The sequence below is a fragment of the Leucoraja erinacea genome, chromosome 18, assembly GCF_028641065.1.
Source record: "Leucoraja erinacea ecotype New England chromosome 18, Leri_hhj_1, whole genome shotgun sequence".
NCBI lineage: Eukaryota > Metazoa > Chordata > Chondrichthyes > Rajiformes > Rajidae > Leucoraja > Leucoraja erinaceus.
Window position 1 is genome coordinate 40,157,621 of NC_073394.1, and position 15,028 is coordinate 40,172,648.

The 15,028-nt window shown below is 41.4% G+C and overlaps 1 protein-coding gene across 2 annotated transcripts in view; it reads left to right on the plus strand.

Annotated features, from left to right (window-relative positions):
- Positions 1-6,255, plus strand: part of rras2 (RAS related 2) — a 56,646-nt gene extending 50,391 nt beyond the window's left edge. The window contains exons 5-6 of one of the 2 annotated variants that reach the window (XM_055649894.1): positions 3,581-3,699; positions 4,732-6,255. In XM_055649894.1, coding sequence (XP_055505869.1) covers positions 3,581-3,699; positions 4,732-4,819 — 207 coding nt within the window. In that variant the 3' untranslated portion in view covers positions 4,820-6,255. Of the gene's footprint in view, positions 1-3,580; positions 3,704-4,731 lie in introns of those variants that run through there. The other variant, XM_055649893.1, reaches the window with a different exon arrangement.
- The last annotated feature ends 8,773 nt before the right edge of the window (positions 6,256-15,028 follow it).

The window sequence follows — 15,028 nt, forward strand, 5'->3', positions numbered from 1 at the left end:
CGGCAGTGATGGCTTCTTCTTCCCCCGGGTCCCCCACAAGGGATCCCGGGCTGTAGACGGCGCGCCGCGCCAACTGGAGCTGTGCAGACCGCGGCTTCAGGCTGCCGGCTGCCCCGGGCCAGCGAAACGGAGTGCTCCCCTCCAGCGAGCCCCAGCAAGGGCTCACCTGCTCCACGCCAAGAGTCCACGCTGCGCCCGCCGCTGAAGTCCCGAGCGCGTCTCCGGGAAAGGCCGCGCCGATCCTTGCTGTTAGGCCACGGGGAGGCGACCTGGAAAAAGTTGCCTCTCCATGGAGGAGGCGACCCCCTTACCCCCCCCCCCCCCCCCCCCCCACACACACAAAACACACAAAGAAACATTGAAAACATACTTTAAAACATACAAAAAAAATAAAAAAAGTTGAAAAAACTAACGCGCTGCTGACAGGGCTGCCGCCATTGCAGCGCCACTGATCCTGCGAATGAAAGCCAGGAGAGATTTTAGAAGGATGAGAGGGAATCTTATAGAAACATATCACATTCTTAAAGGATTGGACAGGCTAGATGCAGAAAGAAATGTTCCCGATGTTGGGGGTGTCCAGAACCAGGGATCACCGTTTCGGGCCAATTAGGACTGAGGAAAAACTTCTTCACCCAGAGAGTTGTGAATCTGTGGAATTCTCTACCACAGAAGGCAATGGAGGCCAATTCACTGGATGTTTTCAAGGGAGAGTTAGATTTATCTCTTAGGGCTAAAGGAATCGAGGGATATGGGGGAAAAAGCAGGAATGGGGTGCTGATTTTAGATGATTAACCATGATCATATTGAATGGCGGTGCTGGCTAGAAGTGCTGAATGGCCTACTCATCCTATTTTTCTATGTGTCTTATGATATTTAGTGCTACTCCTTGTGACTTGTGAGAGCACAGAAGTGTGAGAAGTTCCTGCTCCTAGCATTGTGGGTGCAGTGGTTGCAGAAATCTTGTTAAATAGCAAATAATTATTGGGATTGGTTTATTAATGACATGTGCATCTAGATGCATTGAAAAAAGTGTTTTGTGTGCTATCCATCTATGTCATATTCTGAAAATAATTATCCTAGCGTGATGAAATAAAGTCTTGTGCTGGATACCTGACGACAGAGGCGATTGAGAGAATGGGGATTAGTTGGTCACTTGTGGCAATTGAGCCCGTGTATTTCAGTTCCAATGGGGGACACGTGAATGAAGAGGAGGAAGGACTGTTCCTTTTTGACTTCGGCATCTTTTGGATGAATGGAAGGGTTTGGAAGCATCGCCCTTGACTTCAGTGGAGCAGGGAATGAGGATGTATATATAACCAGCTGAAGTTCCCCATGTGTATTCAACAATGATGACTGAAGAGAGATAATATAATTTGATTTCATCGTATAAATTAGCAGGTACAGTGGGCCAAATGTCACCATTGATTTAAACATTATGATTGGACTTTTCTTTTGTCATGGCATTGATGATTTTTTTTTTTTTTTAAAGCAGAAGGGTCTCGACCCGAAAGTAGCCTATTTCCTACGCTCACTAGATGCTGCCTCACCCGCTGAGTTTCTCCAGCATTTTTGTCTCCCTTCGATCTTCCAGTATCTGCAGTTCCATTCTTAAACAAAAGGTTGTCCTTTGGGTGACTGTTCTCCCAACAAGACAAGGAGTCTTGGAAGTTTAGGGAATCCAAAGCTAGAATGCACTGCAAATCCCTGAATCCACTGTAGTCTTTATAAATTACTGGAGGCTATTTTTTTATTTACATGCTACTTGGGTCTATTAACAATGCTTATGTGAAACATCTAGCAGTATTTTACTCTGAAGATGGTGTATAAATAGACATTCTTGTTGTCATTTGGTTGAGTTGTCAACCGGATGGGTATAATGTTATTTGCATTCATTGATATGGTATTTGGGTATATAAAGTTATGAGGAGCCTACAGAAGCAGATGGTTCGACTTTTTCCCGAAAGTAGTAGCACCTAAAACTAGAGGGCATAGTTTTAAGGTTAAACATAGAAACATAGAAATTAGGTGCAGGAGTAGGCCATTTGGCCCTTCGAGCCTGCACCGCCATTCAATATGATCATGGCTGATCATCCAACTCGGCAGGTGCCTTCTCTCCATATCCCCTTAGCCACAAGGTTGGGGGAAAGATTTAAAAGGTAGTAGGGGATAACATTTCAGTTTAGAGGGGGATGGGTATATGGAACAAGCTGATAGAGGAAGCTGTAGAGGTGGATAGAATCACAACATTTGAAAGACAGTTAGGCAGACACATGGATAGAAAAGCTTTAGAGGGATATACGAGCCAAATACAGCTCAAATGACTTGGATAAAGGGCATGGATAATTTGGGCTCAAGACTCTGTTTCTGTGCTGTATATGTGACTCGATTTCTAACCTTGTGGTTAAAAGATTTGAAATTATTTAAATTTCCAAGGCCAATAGATGGAATACAACTTTATTTAATCCAGTGTTGTTCATTTATATCAGGAACACATCCTCCAAATTTTCCTCTGGAAATGCATACAGCTGCTCCCTTTTGTCCATGGGACAGGTGTTTGATGTGCCATGTGTCCTGATCAGCACACTGCCACGATCACGTCACATCCTATTTTAAGAATAAAGATGTATGCTTGCAATTTGTTAGTGGAACTGTTGCTTATTTAAAGTGTGGGCATTTGACAGTGTTGTGATCAAAATAAATACAGAATACTGAGTGTGTACAAACTACATTTTATTCCTTTAAAAGTAATTTCATTTAAATTCTGTGCGTTCACGTAATACCTTGAGGGCTACAAGATGACAATCATTATCATCATTAAAGAGATGGAAGGTGTGATGAAATTGTCCTTGCTCACTGTTTTTTAGTTTGGATTCTAACAGCATTACTTGGCAGTGGTTCTCCATTACAGCCTTGCATCTAATGCAGACGAGAGCTGAATTTCTGATGTCAGATGTGGGGCTGCTTTGATTTTTTGTTTCCCTATTAGAAGTGTGGCATGTGCATTCCTGGTAAAATGTCAATGGGTAAATGTTCTGGTGGTTGGAGTCACATCTCAGCGGTCTCATGAAAATAGTGAGCAGTAATGGAATGGTATCTACTTGCCTTGAAACTTCCAAACCCATAACATTGGAAGCACTTTCCAAACCTGTGACCATCACTTCCTACTAGAAGAGCAGCAGGTGCATGCGAACACCGCCACTTGCAAGTATCCTTCCATCCTTGCCCTCTAACTTGGGAATATTCCTGGGTCTAATTCCTGGAACACATTATTCCACAGAAGGGTGTACATACTGATGACCGTCATCAGCTCTGGCCACTTTGGGATGGGCAGTCACTTTAAGCTTGTGCCTGGTGTGCCCAACAACTTCAGGAACTATTTATGTTAAGCACAAGCATAATCTTTTATCTGAACCGATTCTAGGAGTCTGTTTCCAATCTTTTAATATCTACCTCTGTTCTCTAATATATATGTGTATATATACACCCCACAATCAACCTAATTTTCTGCACTATGTTGTAAAGGTTATTGTAAGTCAGGTTTGTAGTTGTGTATTTAATATTTTTTTCTCCTTCCCTGCAGATAACAACTGAGGAAGGGCTACAGCTTGCGAGGCAGCTCAAAGTAACCTACATGGAGGCTTCAGCTAAAATCCGCTTGAATGTAGACCAGGCTTTTCATGAGCTAGTTCGAGTTATAAGGTAGGAATCAATTGGCGTATTATGTGTGGTGACTGCCGTGCCTTAGTAGGGAGAGTCGTGAAGCAAGGAAAATTGTGCTGGAATAAATGCCAATTAAAATTGGAATCTTCCACAAATTTGAGCGAGATCTTTTCATATAAAAGATTCTGGTTTTGAATTTAAATTAAAAAAAAAATCTTATCGTATTCCTTCTTTGTTTAAGGTCCTTTAACTGTGATATCGGTTGTCCCTTTTCAATTGCATGATACCAGATCTGAAATAGCCTGTTGCATTAGTCCACAATCTAATGATCCAGTAAACCATTTGTTATACACCCCATGAACAAGTGTAGATTACTTTTGGAATTAAGAATTCTAATATAAGCAAAATGAAGCTATTGATAGATAGAGTTAGTTGTGTGCACAAATCTTTGAAGATTGCAGGGCAAGTTGGTAATGCTGTGATGCATGATCCTGCGTATCTTCAATAAAAATGATGACGTGCCAAAACATGTAAATATACTTTTCAACACCGTAGATTGAAAAGGATATTGTTCTTGAAGACATTCCATTGGTGGTTTACCATAACCGCACTACTGAACGGAGTTTTACTAATTTTATATTTGGTGAAACTGGGACTAACACAGTGAAATTTAAGGGAAACAAGAAAGATGATGATGAGATTTAACAGGCGTCTTTGATGTCAGGAATAGCTTTGATGAAGTAAGAATAATGCGTTTCCACTGGTAGGATTGATAAACTGATGATGCAGTTTCAAAGTAGTTGTAAGATGTATTTGAAAGGAAATGAGTACATTTCTACGCATTAAGCTGCAACCTGGACAGTACATCTTGAAATAATGCTGCTGATTGAATCATTAATTTGATGCATCTTGTTGATGTTTGCAAGGGTGTACGGCAGCAGCAAGAACAAATTGGATGGTTTTTAAAGGTCCTGGCACAGGCACGATGCGAACTACCTATTCTGAGCAGCTCTTCATTAGCATTTCAACACTTAAATGGAAAATAACTTGTTTATTTTTGTTCTTGTGCAGAAGATTTCAAGAGCAAGAATGCCCTCCTTCTCCTGAGCCATCGCGGAATGAAAAAGACAGTAGTGGCTGCCACTGTGTTATAATTTGAGATGCTGGCTTGTCTACTCAACAGCTGCCAAACCACCTGCCCCCATTCATGCCTTCAAAAACATTTGTGTCAATCAATATTGCCTCTTTACTGCATGCTTACTATTTGGTCGCAGATTGCCTTAGTCGTCTAATAAAAAGCTGGCTGTGTTGCCCACTTGATTGGGGAGGGGGTGAGGGAGAAGTATTTTGTCACCTCTCATGTCCTGAGGCAGGTGGTAAAGTTTAAAGAATATAAACACTAAGGCTGCTACTTAAATGTCAGAGTTCCATTTGTTTCAGGAATGGGATTTCTATTATTTGTTAGGAAAGAAAATTCAGAATGTAGACAATTGATTTGAGCTAATTTGCCTTGAGGTGTTTAAACCGATGCTTACATGTCTTGTCCACAGTGCCATTTAACGTTTAATGCTATGATTATGCGCTAACCACATATTGTACATAAGGATCCTTGATTTCCAAGAAAAACAAGTATCAAATGATTATAAGTGAAGGGCAACAGGGAAGGGTTGAACTGGTCATTTCTTCGCCCTGGATAAAATACAGAGAAATAAGCCTTAAATAACACTTTGTTGGTGAGAGTCTGAATTTCATGTAATGCTGCAGTTTGTTCCAGTGGCCAAATCCAGTCAGTCTACTGTATTTATTTTAACCATCTGGAGATATTATCGGGAATCAATGAAGCCAAACACCTGAGATCTCACTGGGTGTAAACATTTGAGATTTTTTAAAGACTAATTTTGCATCATTGTTGAGGAGTTCCAAGTCTTCTCTTTGTCTTCCTTTGATGTGATTGTATTTCGGGATAAGGGATTCAAAGTGCTGAAGTGTAGTTGTTTTTCCTCATGTAATATAAAGAGATGGAATTGATTCTTCCACTGATGAAGATGATTAAATGTTTTGCTATATACTTTTATACATTATTTTCTTATCAAACTAGTTAACAAGTATTTTTATATGTTTGTAAACAAATATGCTTTCACGGCATAACTTGTGTATATGTAAAGATGAGTATTTAAATCTCACATTTCACTTTTAACTGACAAACTTTTAGGTATAATTTACAGAACTGTGGTAATACTTTCCTAATCTCCTCACGGCAGCTGGGTGCACCTAGTTGTATCAGGTCATGTGCCTGCAAAGTGTACCCACATAAACTTTAGCATGCTCTGACCAACCATTTCAGAAGGTGGATACATTTTGTAAAAGTCCAGAATCTGAGAGACTCCTGCTGATATTTTTTGGGTTTGACTGTGAATGGTCTCTGAGTACAAGTTCAGCGGATTAATAACTTGGTTTGAGATTTGTCCTTTGAGTTCGATCGCTGAAAAGATGTACACAACAATCCTGATACTGCCTCTACATCAGCTCCTTGAAGTTTGATCTGACTACACCCTTGTATAGCTTCTGGTGCTCGAATAAAGGATGATTAATTTAGTGGAAGACTAATTATTTTCTCTGTGCCTCCTTTATCGTGATACTTTTTAAATTAAACTTATTAGCAATCATTGTCTTTGCCCTGATTGCAAAGCATCCTAGTGCCTGTTCAATTTCTCAAATGAATTGCTCCCTTTCTTAAAAGGCTCACTATCTCGAAATCTGAATACAACACTGGTAATGTTTTTTTCCTCTGTTATATTTTGCAGAAGTTCCATGCCTTGTTGCATGCAGGTGGATTAGGATGTGTTATATTTGAAAGTAATCTATGTTTTCAAAATCTTTGGGGCTGACTGCTCATGTTTTAATTTAGACATGAATATTAGTAGACCTAATTGAATCAATATGAGAATATATATCATGGTGAGGGGTAGATGCAGTCAAATATAAAAGGAAAACTTAGTCCCATATACATTGTAGACAAGGATGAGCTACACGGAAGTATTGGTGGGCTACGTTGCATCCAATACATTGAGTTGGACTAGTAAAGCTGATGACTTTAGTATTGATCAATACTAATCATAATAATACTTTATTAGCTAAGAATGTTTTGCAACACACGAGGAATTTAATTTGCCATAGTCATACCAATTAAAAGCAATAGAACATACAAAACACATTTTAATATAAATATCCACCACAGTGACTCCTCCACATTCCTTACTGTGATGGATGGCGAAAACAAGTTCAATCTTTTCCCTTCTTTGTTCTCGAGCCTTCCGTTGACCGGGCAATCTTGGCTCCCGTAGCCGGCGGCGTTTGGGCCCTCGAGTTGGGGCGATCAAGCTCTTGCATCGACGGGATTCTCAATCCCCCCCCCCCCCCCCACGCCGGGCGATCGGATCCCGGATCGAAGCTGGTAGAATCCTCCTGCGTCGTTTGGAGCTTCCCAACATTGGGCTCAACCCGAGACTGCGAGCTCCTCGATGGTGAAATTCGATGGTGAAATCCGCAGGAGCGTCGATCCCAGCCAAGGGATCGGCTCTGATGGTAATTACACATCCCCGCGGTGGGGCTCAAAGTCAGTCCCGAGCAAGGCCTCCAGCTCCATGATGTTAGGCCGCAGAGCGACCGGAAATACGATCCGGAAAACAATCGCATCTCCGGCAACGTAAGAGATTGGAAAAAAAATGTTATCTCTGATCATCTCCCCCACCCCTCACATAAAACAAACCAAAGAACATTAACACAAACTTTTAAAGCACACTGAAAAAAAAAAAAAAAGACGAAAAAGCAGACAGACTGTTGGCGAGGCTGACATCGTGCGGTGCTTCCTGGTTGAAAGAGGGACATTAGCTATAGCCAATGTGCCAGTTTATAGAATCTTCAGGGTGTGTGTGTAACATCTCTGGAGAAGATGGGTAGGTGACATTTCAGGTCAAGACAACTGTGCAAGCTGTGAGTGAGACCACACATGGGGTATTGATATTGCAGTTCTGGTTACCTAACTGTAGGAAGAGTGTTACTGAGCTGGAAAAGCTGCAGAACAGATTTGTGAGGTTGTTGCTTGTACTGGAGAGGCATGGGGAGAGACTAGATGGACTGGGGTTTTTTTCCTGGAGTCTGAGACGGAGGTATGTCAAATCATGATGGGCATGGAGGAGGTGGATGGTCAGCCTTTTTCCCAGGGTAGGGGAGTTGGGAACTAGAGATCACAGATTTAAGGTGAGAGTGGAATAATATAAAGACAACCAAAGGAGCAGGTGTTTCAGTGTGATGAGTATGTTGATGGAGCTGCCGGAGGAAGTAGTCGAGGCAGGTACAATAACTGCTAAAAGACGTTTGAGTAGGAACACAGATCAAAGGTCGAGGGATATTGGGCAAATGGGACTAGCATAGGTGGGACATCTTGGTTGATATGGATGAGTTGGCCCAGAGTGCCAGTTTCCATGTCTGCCATGTGATTATGACTTTACTATAGTACAGATCAGGGCTAGCGTTCAACCTCTCTCCACTTGACACTTCAAGCACATGCCGTAATGTACTGCAGAGTGAGTGAAGACTTGAAGACTTGCCATGATGCTTCAACCCAGAAATGATTCTGCTGCAAATGACATTGATTCAAGGTTGATGTTTTTAGATTACTTTCGTTTAGGGATACAGTGTGGTATCAGGCCCTTTGGCCCACCTAGTCCACGCTGACCAGCAATCACCCATGCATCAGTTCTATCCGACACACTAGGGACAATTTACAGAAGTCAATGAACGCACAAATTGCACCTCTTCGGAACGTGTGAAGAAGCCAGAGCACCTGAAGAATGTACAAACTCTGAAATCTGAAGAAAGCTCCCAAGGTGAAATGTAACGCAACCCAGACGACTATATGCATGCGAGTCACAGAAGCTGGTCTACACTCATACATTACGCTCGCCCCACACTCTTAAATCTCTATTCCTACAGTTACATGTTTTACATTAGCTAAGATATTCCCTTATCATGTATCTATACACTGTAAATGGCTCGACTGTAATCATGTCTTTCTGCTGACTGGCTAGCACGCAACAAAAGCTTTTCACTGTACCTCGGTACACGTAACAAGAAATTGAACTGAACTGAAGCCATGTTCTCCAGAGGTGATGCTTGACCTGCTTAGTTACTCCAGCACTTTGTCTTTTCCCCATTTTAATGGCTGTGAAATGGCTTCAACTATGCATTCCACAGTTCAAGCCTGCAAACAGCTGGCAAAGAGTGTGGAGCGAGTGGGGAAGTTAGGGGATCACAAATTCGAGGTACCGATCAGAATTGTGTAAATCTGCTCCACAAATGCAAGCAGCTCAGCACCAACCAGGGTAAAGCAGGATGCTTGATGAGCAACCCTCAGAACTGCCATCAGTTTTCTTAACATCCTATTAGTTTTACCTGATAGCCTTCCTTGTATTTATGCTGAGAAATGTGCCACTAAGTGGTTAAGAATTGTTGAAAGTAGTGGTTGGGGAAAGACTTGTTTCAACCGGTGTGATCCATTAGGAACCATTAAGATAATAGTCATTGCAGGAAATCTCCCTTTCATTATCTGAGTGCTCTCAGGCAAAGCATTGAATTTGTTCTATTATTTTGAGAGATGCATCCTGCTCAGTCACATCACTGTAATTATCTGGTGTAATGGAATTTAAAAAAGCATGAATTTTAGAGCATGTCAAAATGTAAAATTCTATTGATGTTGAGTTTGACAAAAGGAGGATTTATGGTGCTGATCTTTGTGAGTATCCCAGAATGTCGTCCAGTTGATTAGCTAAATTTGAGGAGCAGAAAGTGGACAAGTCATTTATATGTCAATTATAGGCACTGCCTAGTGGAACTTTGCTTTATTTTAGTGCAAACATATTATTCAACCATGTTTCATTTTTAGTGCAAAAGAAAAATGAAAATGTGTCTCAATTGATTCTGGGAGTTCAAATGATAAATTACTTGGTAAAGTTTAGAATTTGGTAATGATATTAAAAATGATACTGACCTACATATTAACTGTTCATTTGTTGGATCTACTTTCATTGCCTGAAATGAAAACAGATGGTAGCAATGGAACGAACCAAGCTCCATTTTAAATTGTGAAAAAATATTTCTTGTTGCTTTACAAATTGATTGCAGAAGGCAAGATGTATGATGTTTAGGGCTTGTGATCTAGAATCTCAAGTTGTCCCGATACAACCTGATTTAGGGCGTATTAGCTACTGGGAGAGGCTGGACACATTTGGATCGTTTTCTCTGGAAAGCTGGAGGTGGCGGGAGACCTGACAGAAGTACCGGTATATAAAATTATATGAACTAAAGACAAGGTGGACAGCATCTTTGTCCCAGGGTGGAAAATGAAATACTAGGGGGCATAGCTTTAAGGTGAGTAGGGCACGGTTTAAAGGAGATATGCAGGACAAGTTGTTTTTTACGCAGAGGGTGGTGGGTGCCTGAAACACTGCCAGGCAAAGTGGAGGAGCAGATACACTGTGGCCATTTATAACACTTGGAAAGGCATGTGGATATGCAAATGCAGGTATTTGGATTATGTGCAAGTACAGTGCCCTCCATAATGTTTGGGACAAAGCCCCATCATTTATTTATTTGCCTCTGTACTCCACAATTTGAGATTTGTAATATGTGGTTAAAGTGCACATTTTGTCAGATTTTATTAAAGGCCATTTTTATACATTTTGTTTTCGCCATGTAGAAATTACAGCAGTGTTTATACATATTCCCCCCCCCCCCCCCCCCCCCCCCCCATTTCAGGGCATCATAATGTTTGGAACACATGGCTTCACAGGCGTTTGCAATTGCTCAGGTGTGTTTAAATGCCTCCTTAATGCAGGTACAGGTATAACCATATAACAATTACAGCACGGAAACGGGCCATCTCGGCCCTACAAGTCCGTGCCGAACAACTTTTTTCCCTTAGTCCCACCTGCCTGCACTCATACCATAACCCTCCATTCCCTTCTCATCCATATGTCTATCCAATTTATTTTTAAATGATACCAACGAACCTGCCGCCACCACTTCCACTGGAAGCTCATTCCACACCGCTATCACTCTCTGAGTAAAGAAGTTCCCCCTCATGTTATCCCTAAACTTCTGTCCCTTAATTCTGAAGTCATGTCCTCTTGTTTGAATCTTCCCTATTCTCAAAAGGAAAAGCTTGTCCACATCAACTCTGTCTATCCCTCTCATCATTTTAAAGACCTCTATCAAGTCCCCCCTTAACCTTCTGCGCTCCAGAGAATAAAGACCGAACTTATTCAACCTATCTCTGTAACTTAGTTGTTGAAACCCAGGCAACATTCTAGTAAATCTCCTCTGTACTCTCTCTATTTTGTTGACATCCTTCCTATAATTGGGCGACCAAAATTGTACACCATACTCCAGATTTGGTCTCACCAATGCCTTGTACAATTTTAACATTACATCCCAGCTTCTATACTCAATGCTCTGATTTATAAAGGCTAGCATATGAAAAGCTTTCTTTACCACCCTATCTATATGAGATTCCACCTTCAAGGAACTATGCACGGTTATTCCCAGATCCCTCTGTTCAACTGTATTCTTCAATTCCCTACCATTTACCATGTACGTCCTATTTTGATTTGTCCTGCCAAGGTGTAGCACCTCACATTTATCAGCATTAAACTCTATCTGCCATCTTTCAGCCCATTCTTCCAAATGGCCTAAATCACTCTGTAGACTTTGGAAATCCTCTTCATTATCCACAACACCCCCTATCTTGGTATCATCTGCATACTTACTAATCCAATTTACCACCCCTTCATACATGACAAACAACAAAGGACCCAACACAGATCCCTGAGGCACCCCACTAGTCACCTGCCTCCAACCCGACAAACAGCCATCCACCATTACCCTCTGGCTTCTCCCATTCAGCCACTGTTGAATCCATCTTGCTATTCCGGCATTTATACGCAACAGTTTAACCTTCTTAACCAACCTTCCATGAGGAACCTTGTCAAAGGCCTTACTAAAGTCCATATAGACAACATCCACTGCTTTACCCTCGTCAATTTCCCTAGTAACCTCTTCAAAAAATTCAAGAAGATTAGTTAAACATGACCTTCCAGGCACAAATCCATGTTGACTGTTCCTAATCAGACCCTGTTTATCCAGATGATTATATATATTATCTCTAAGTATCTTTTCCATTAATTTGCCCACCACTGAAGTCAAACTAACAGGTCTATAATTGCTAGGTTTACTCTTAGAACCCTTTTTAAACAATGGAACAACATGCGCAGTACGCCAATCCTCGGGGACTATTCCCGTTTCTAATGACATTTGAAATATTTCTGTCATAGCCCCGGCTATTTCTACGCTAACTTCCCTCAATGTCCTAGGGAATATCCTGTCAGGACCTGGAGACTTATCCACTTTTATATTTTTCAAAAGTCAGTACTTCTTTTACTTTGAAACTCATAGTATCCATAGCTACTCTACTCGTTTCCCTTACCTCACATAATTCAATATACTTCTCCTTGGTGAATACCGAAGAAAATAAATTGTTCAATATCTCCCCCATCTCTTTTGGCTCTGCAGATAGCTGTCCACTCTGTCTTTCCAATGGACCAATTTTATCCCTCGTTATCCTTTTGTTATTAATATAGCTGTAGAAACGCTTTGGATTTACTTTCACCTTACTTGCCAAAGCAACCTCATATCTTCTTTTAGCTTTTCTAATTTCTTTCTTAAGATTCTTTTTACATTCCTTATACTCCACAAGCACCTCATTTACTTCATGCTGCCTATAATTATTGTAGATCTCCCTCTTTCTCCGAACAAGATGTCCAATTTCCCTTGAAAACCAGGGCTCTTTCCAATTTTTACTGTTTCCTTTCAACCGAACAGGAACATAAAGATTCTGTACTCTTAAAATTTCCCCTTTAAATGTCCTCCATTTCTCTTCTACATCTTTCCCATAAAACAAAATGTCCCAGTTCACTCCTTTTAAATCATCTCGCATCTCATCAAAGTTAGCCTTTCTCCAATCAAAAATCTCAACCCTAGGTCCAGTTCTGACCTTCTCCATAATTATATTGAAACTAATGGTATTGTGATCACTGGACCCGAAGTGCTCCCCAACGCATACCTCCGCCACCTGTCCCGTCTCATTTCCTAACAGGAGGTCCAGCACTGCCCCTCCTCTAGTAGGTACCTCTATGTATTGCTGCAAAAAACTATCCTGCACACATTTTACAAACTCCAAACCATCCAGCCCATTTACAGAATGTGTTTCCCAGTCTATGTGTGGAAAGTTGAAATCTCCCACAAGAGGTATATGTGAGCTCTCAGTGCCTAGTTTTTCCTCCAGTCTTTCCATTACCTTTGGAAGCTTTTATTGCTGTTCATCAACATGTGGAACAAAGTTGTGCCAATGAAAGTCAAATAAGCCATTATGAGACTGAGAAACAAGAATAAAACTGTTAGAGAAATCAGCCAAAACTTAGGCTTACCAAAATCAACTGTTTGGAACATCATTAAGAAGAAAGAGAGCTCTGGTGAGCTTACTAATCACAAAGGGACTGGCAGGCCAAGGAAGACATCCACAGCTGATGACAGAAGAATTCTCTCTATAATAAAGAAAATCCCCCAAACACCTGTCCGACAGATCAGAAATACTCTTCGGGAGTCAGGTGTGAAATTGTCAATGACCACTGTCCGCAGAAGACTTCATGAACAGACAGGCTACACTGCAAGATGCAAACCACTGGTTAGCCGCAAAAATAGGATGGCCGTGTTACAGTTTGGCCAGGGCAACCACAGTTCTGCAAAAATCTGCCTTGTGGACAGATGAGACGAAGATTAACTTGTATTGGAGTGCTGGCAAGAGCAAAGTATGGAGGAGAGAAGGAGCTGCCCAAGATCCAAACCATACCACCTCATCTGTGAAACACGGTGGTGGGGGTGTTATGGTCTGGGCATGTATGGCTGCTGAAGGTACTGGCTCACTTATCTTCATTGATGATACAACTGCTGATGGTAGTAGCATAATCAATTCTGAAGTGTATAGACACATCTTATCTGCTCAAGTTCAATCAAATGCCTCAAAACACATTGGCCGGTAGATCATTCTACAGCAAGACAATGATCCCAAACATACTGCTAAAGCAACAAAGGAGTTTTTCAAAGCTAAACAATGGTCAATTCTTGACTAGCCCCGAAAACGAGCATAAGCTAAAGATGGCTGCAATACAAGCCTGGCAGAGCATCACCAGAGAAGACCCCCAGCAACTGGTGATGTCCATAAATCGCAGACTTCAAGCAGTCATTGCATGCAAAGGATATGCAACAAAATACTAAACATGACTACTTTCATTTACATGGCAGTGCTGTGTCCCAAACATTATGGTGCCCTGAAATGGGGGGGACTATGTATAAACACAGCTGTAATTTCTACATAGTGAAACCAAAATGTATAAAAATGGCCTTTATCAAAATCTGATAATGTGCACTTTAACCACATGTGATTTTTTTCTATTGCAAATCTCAAATTGTGGAGTACAAAGGCAAATAAATAAATGATGAGTCTTTGTCCCAAACATTATGGAGGGCACTGTAGATAAGTGATGATCTTGGCATCATGTTTGGTCCAGATATTGTGGGCTGAAGGGCATGTTCTTGTGTCGTGCTGTTCTACCTTCTATAACCTCCAAAGGCTATTGCGAAAGCAAAGAAACAATTCTGGACTAAGTCGCAGGCAGACACTAGATTGTGTGGCAGGGCTTGCACGCAATCCCGTCCTATGAGGTGAAACTGGGTGGGTTAAGAGGCAACAATGCATTGTTTCTAGATTAGAATGCGTTTATGCATGCTTTAAAAGGGAGGACAATGACACACCCACACGACCCTGATGAGCCTGTGATTCATCAACAACTTGGTGTTCAACACAATCCTCCTACCAAACTCCAAGACCCGAGTCTCTGCACCTCCCTTTGCAACTAGATCCTCAGTTCCACATGGCACCTCAATCAGTATGATCAGTGACAGCATCTCCTCATTGACCATCAACTCAGGCACGGCTTAAGGCTGTGTGTTTAATCCACAATGCTACTTTTGTACACCCATGACCTTGTTCTTCAGCACAACTCCTAAACCATCTATAAATTTTCCACAGAAGCCACCTTTGTTGAGTGGGGCTAAAACAACCGCTCACTCATTGTCAGCATAACCAAGGAACTGATCAACTTCAGAAAATGGACTTGCCAGTGGGTCATAGAGTTATACAGCATGGAAACAGGCCCTTCGACCCAACATATCCTATCTACACTAGTCCCACCTA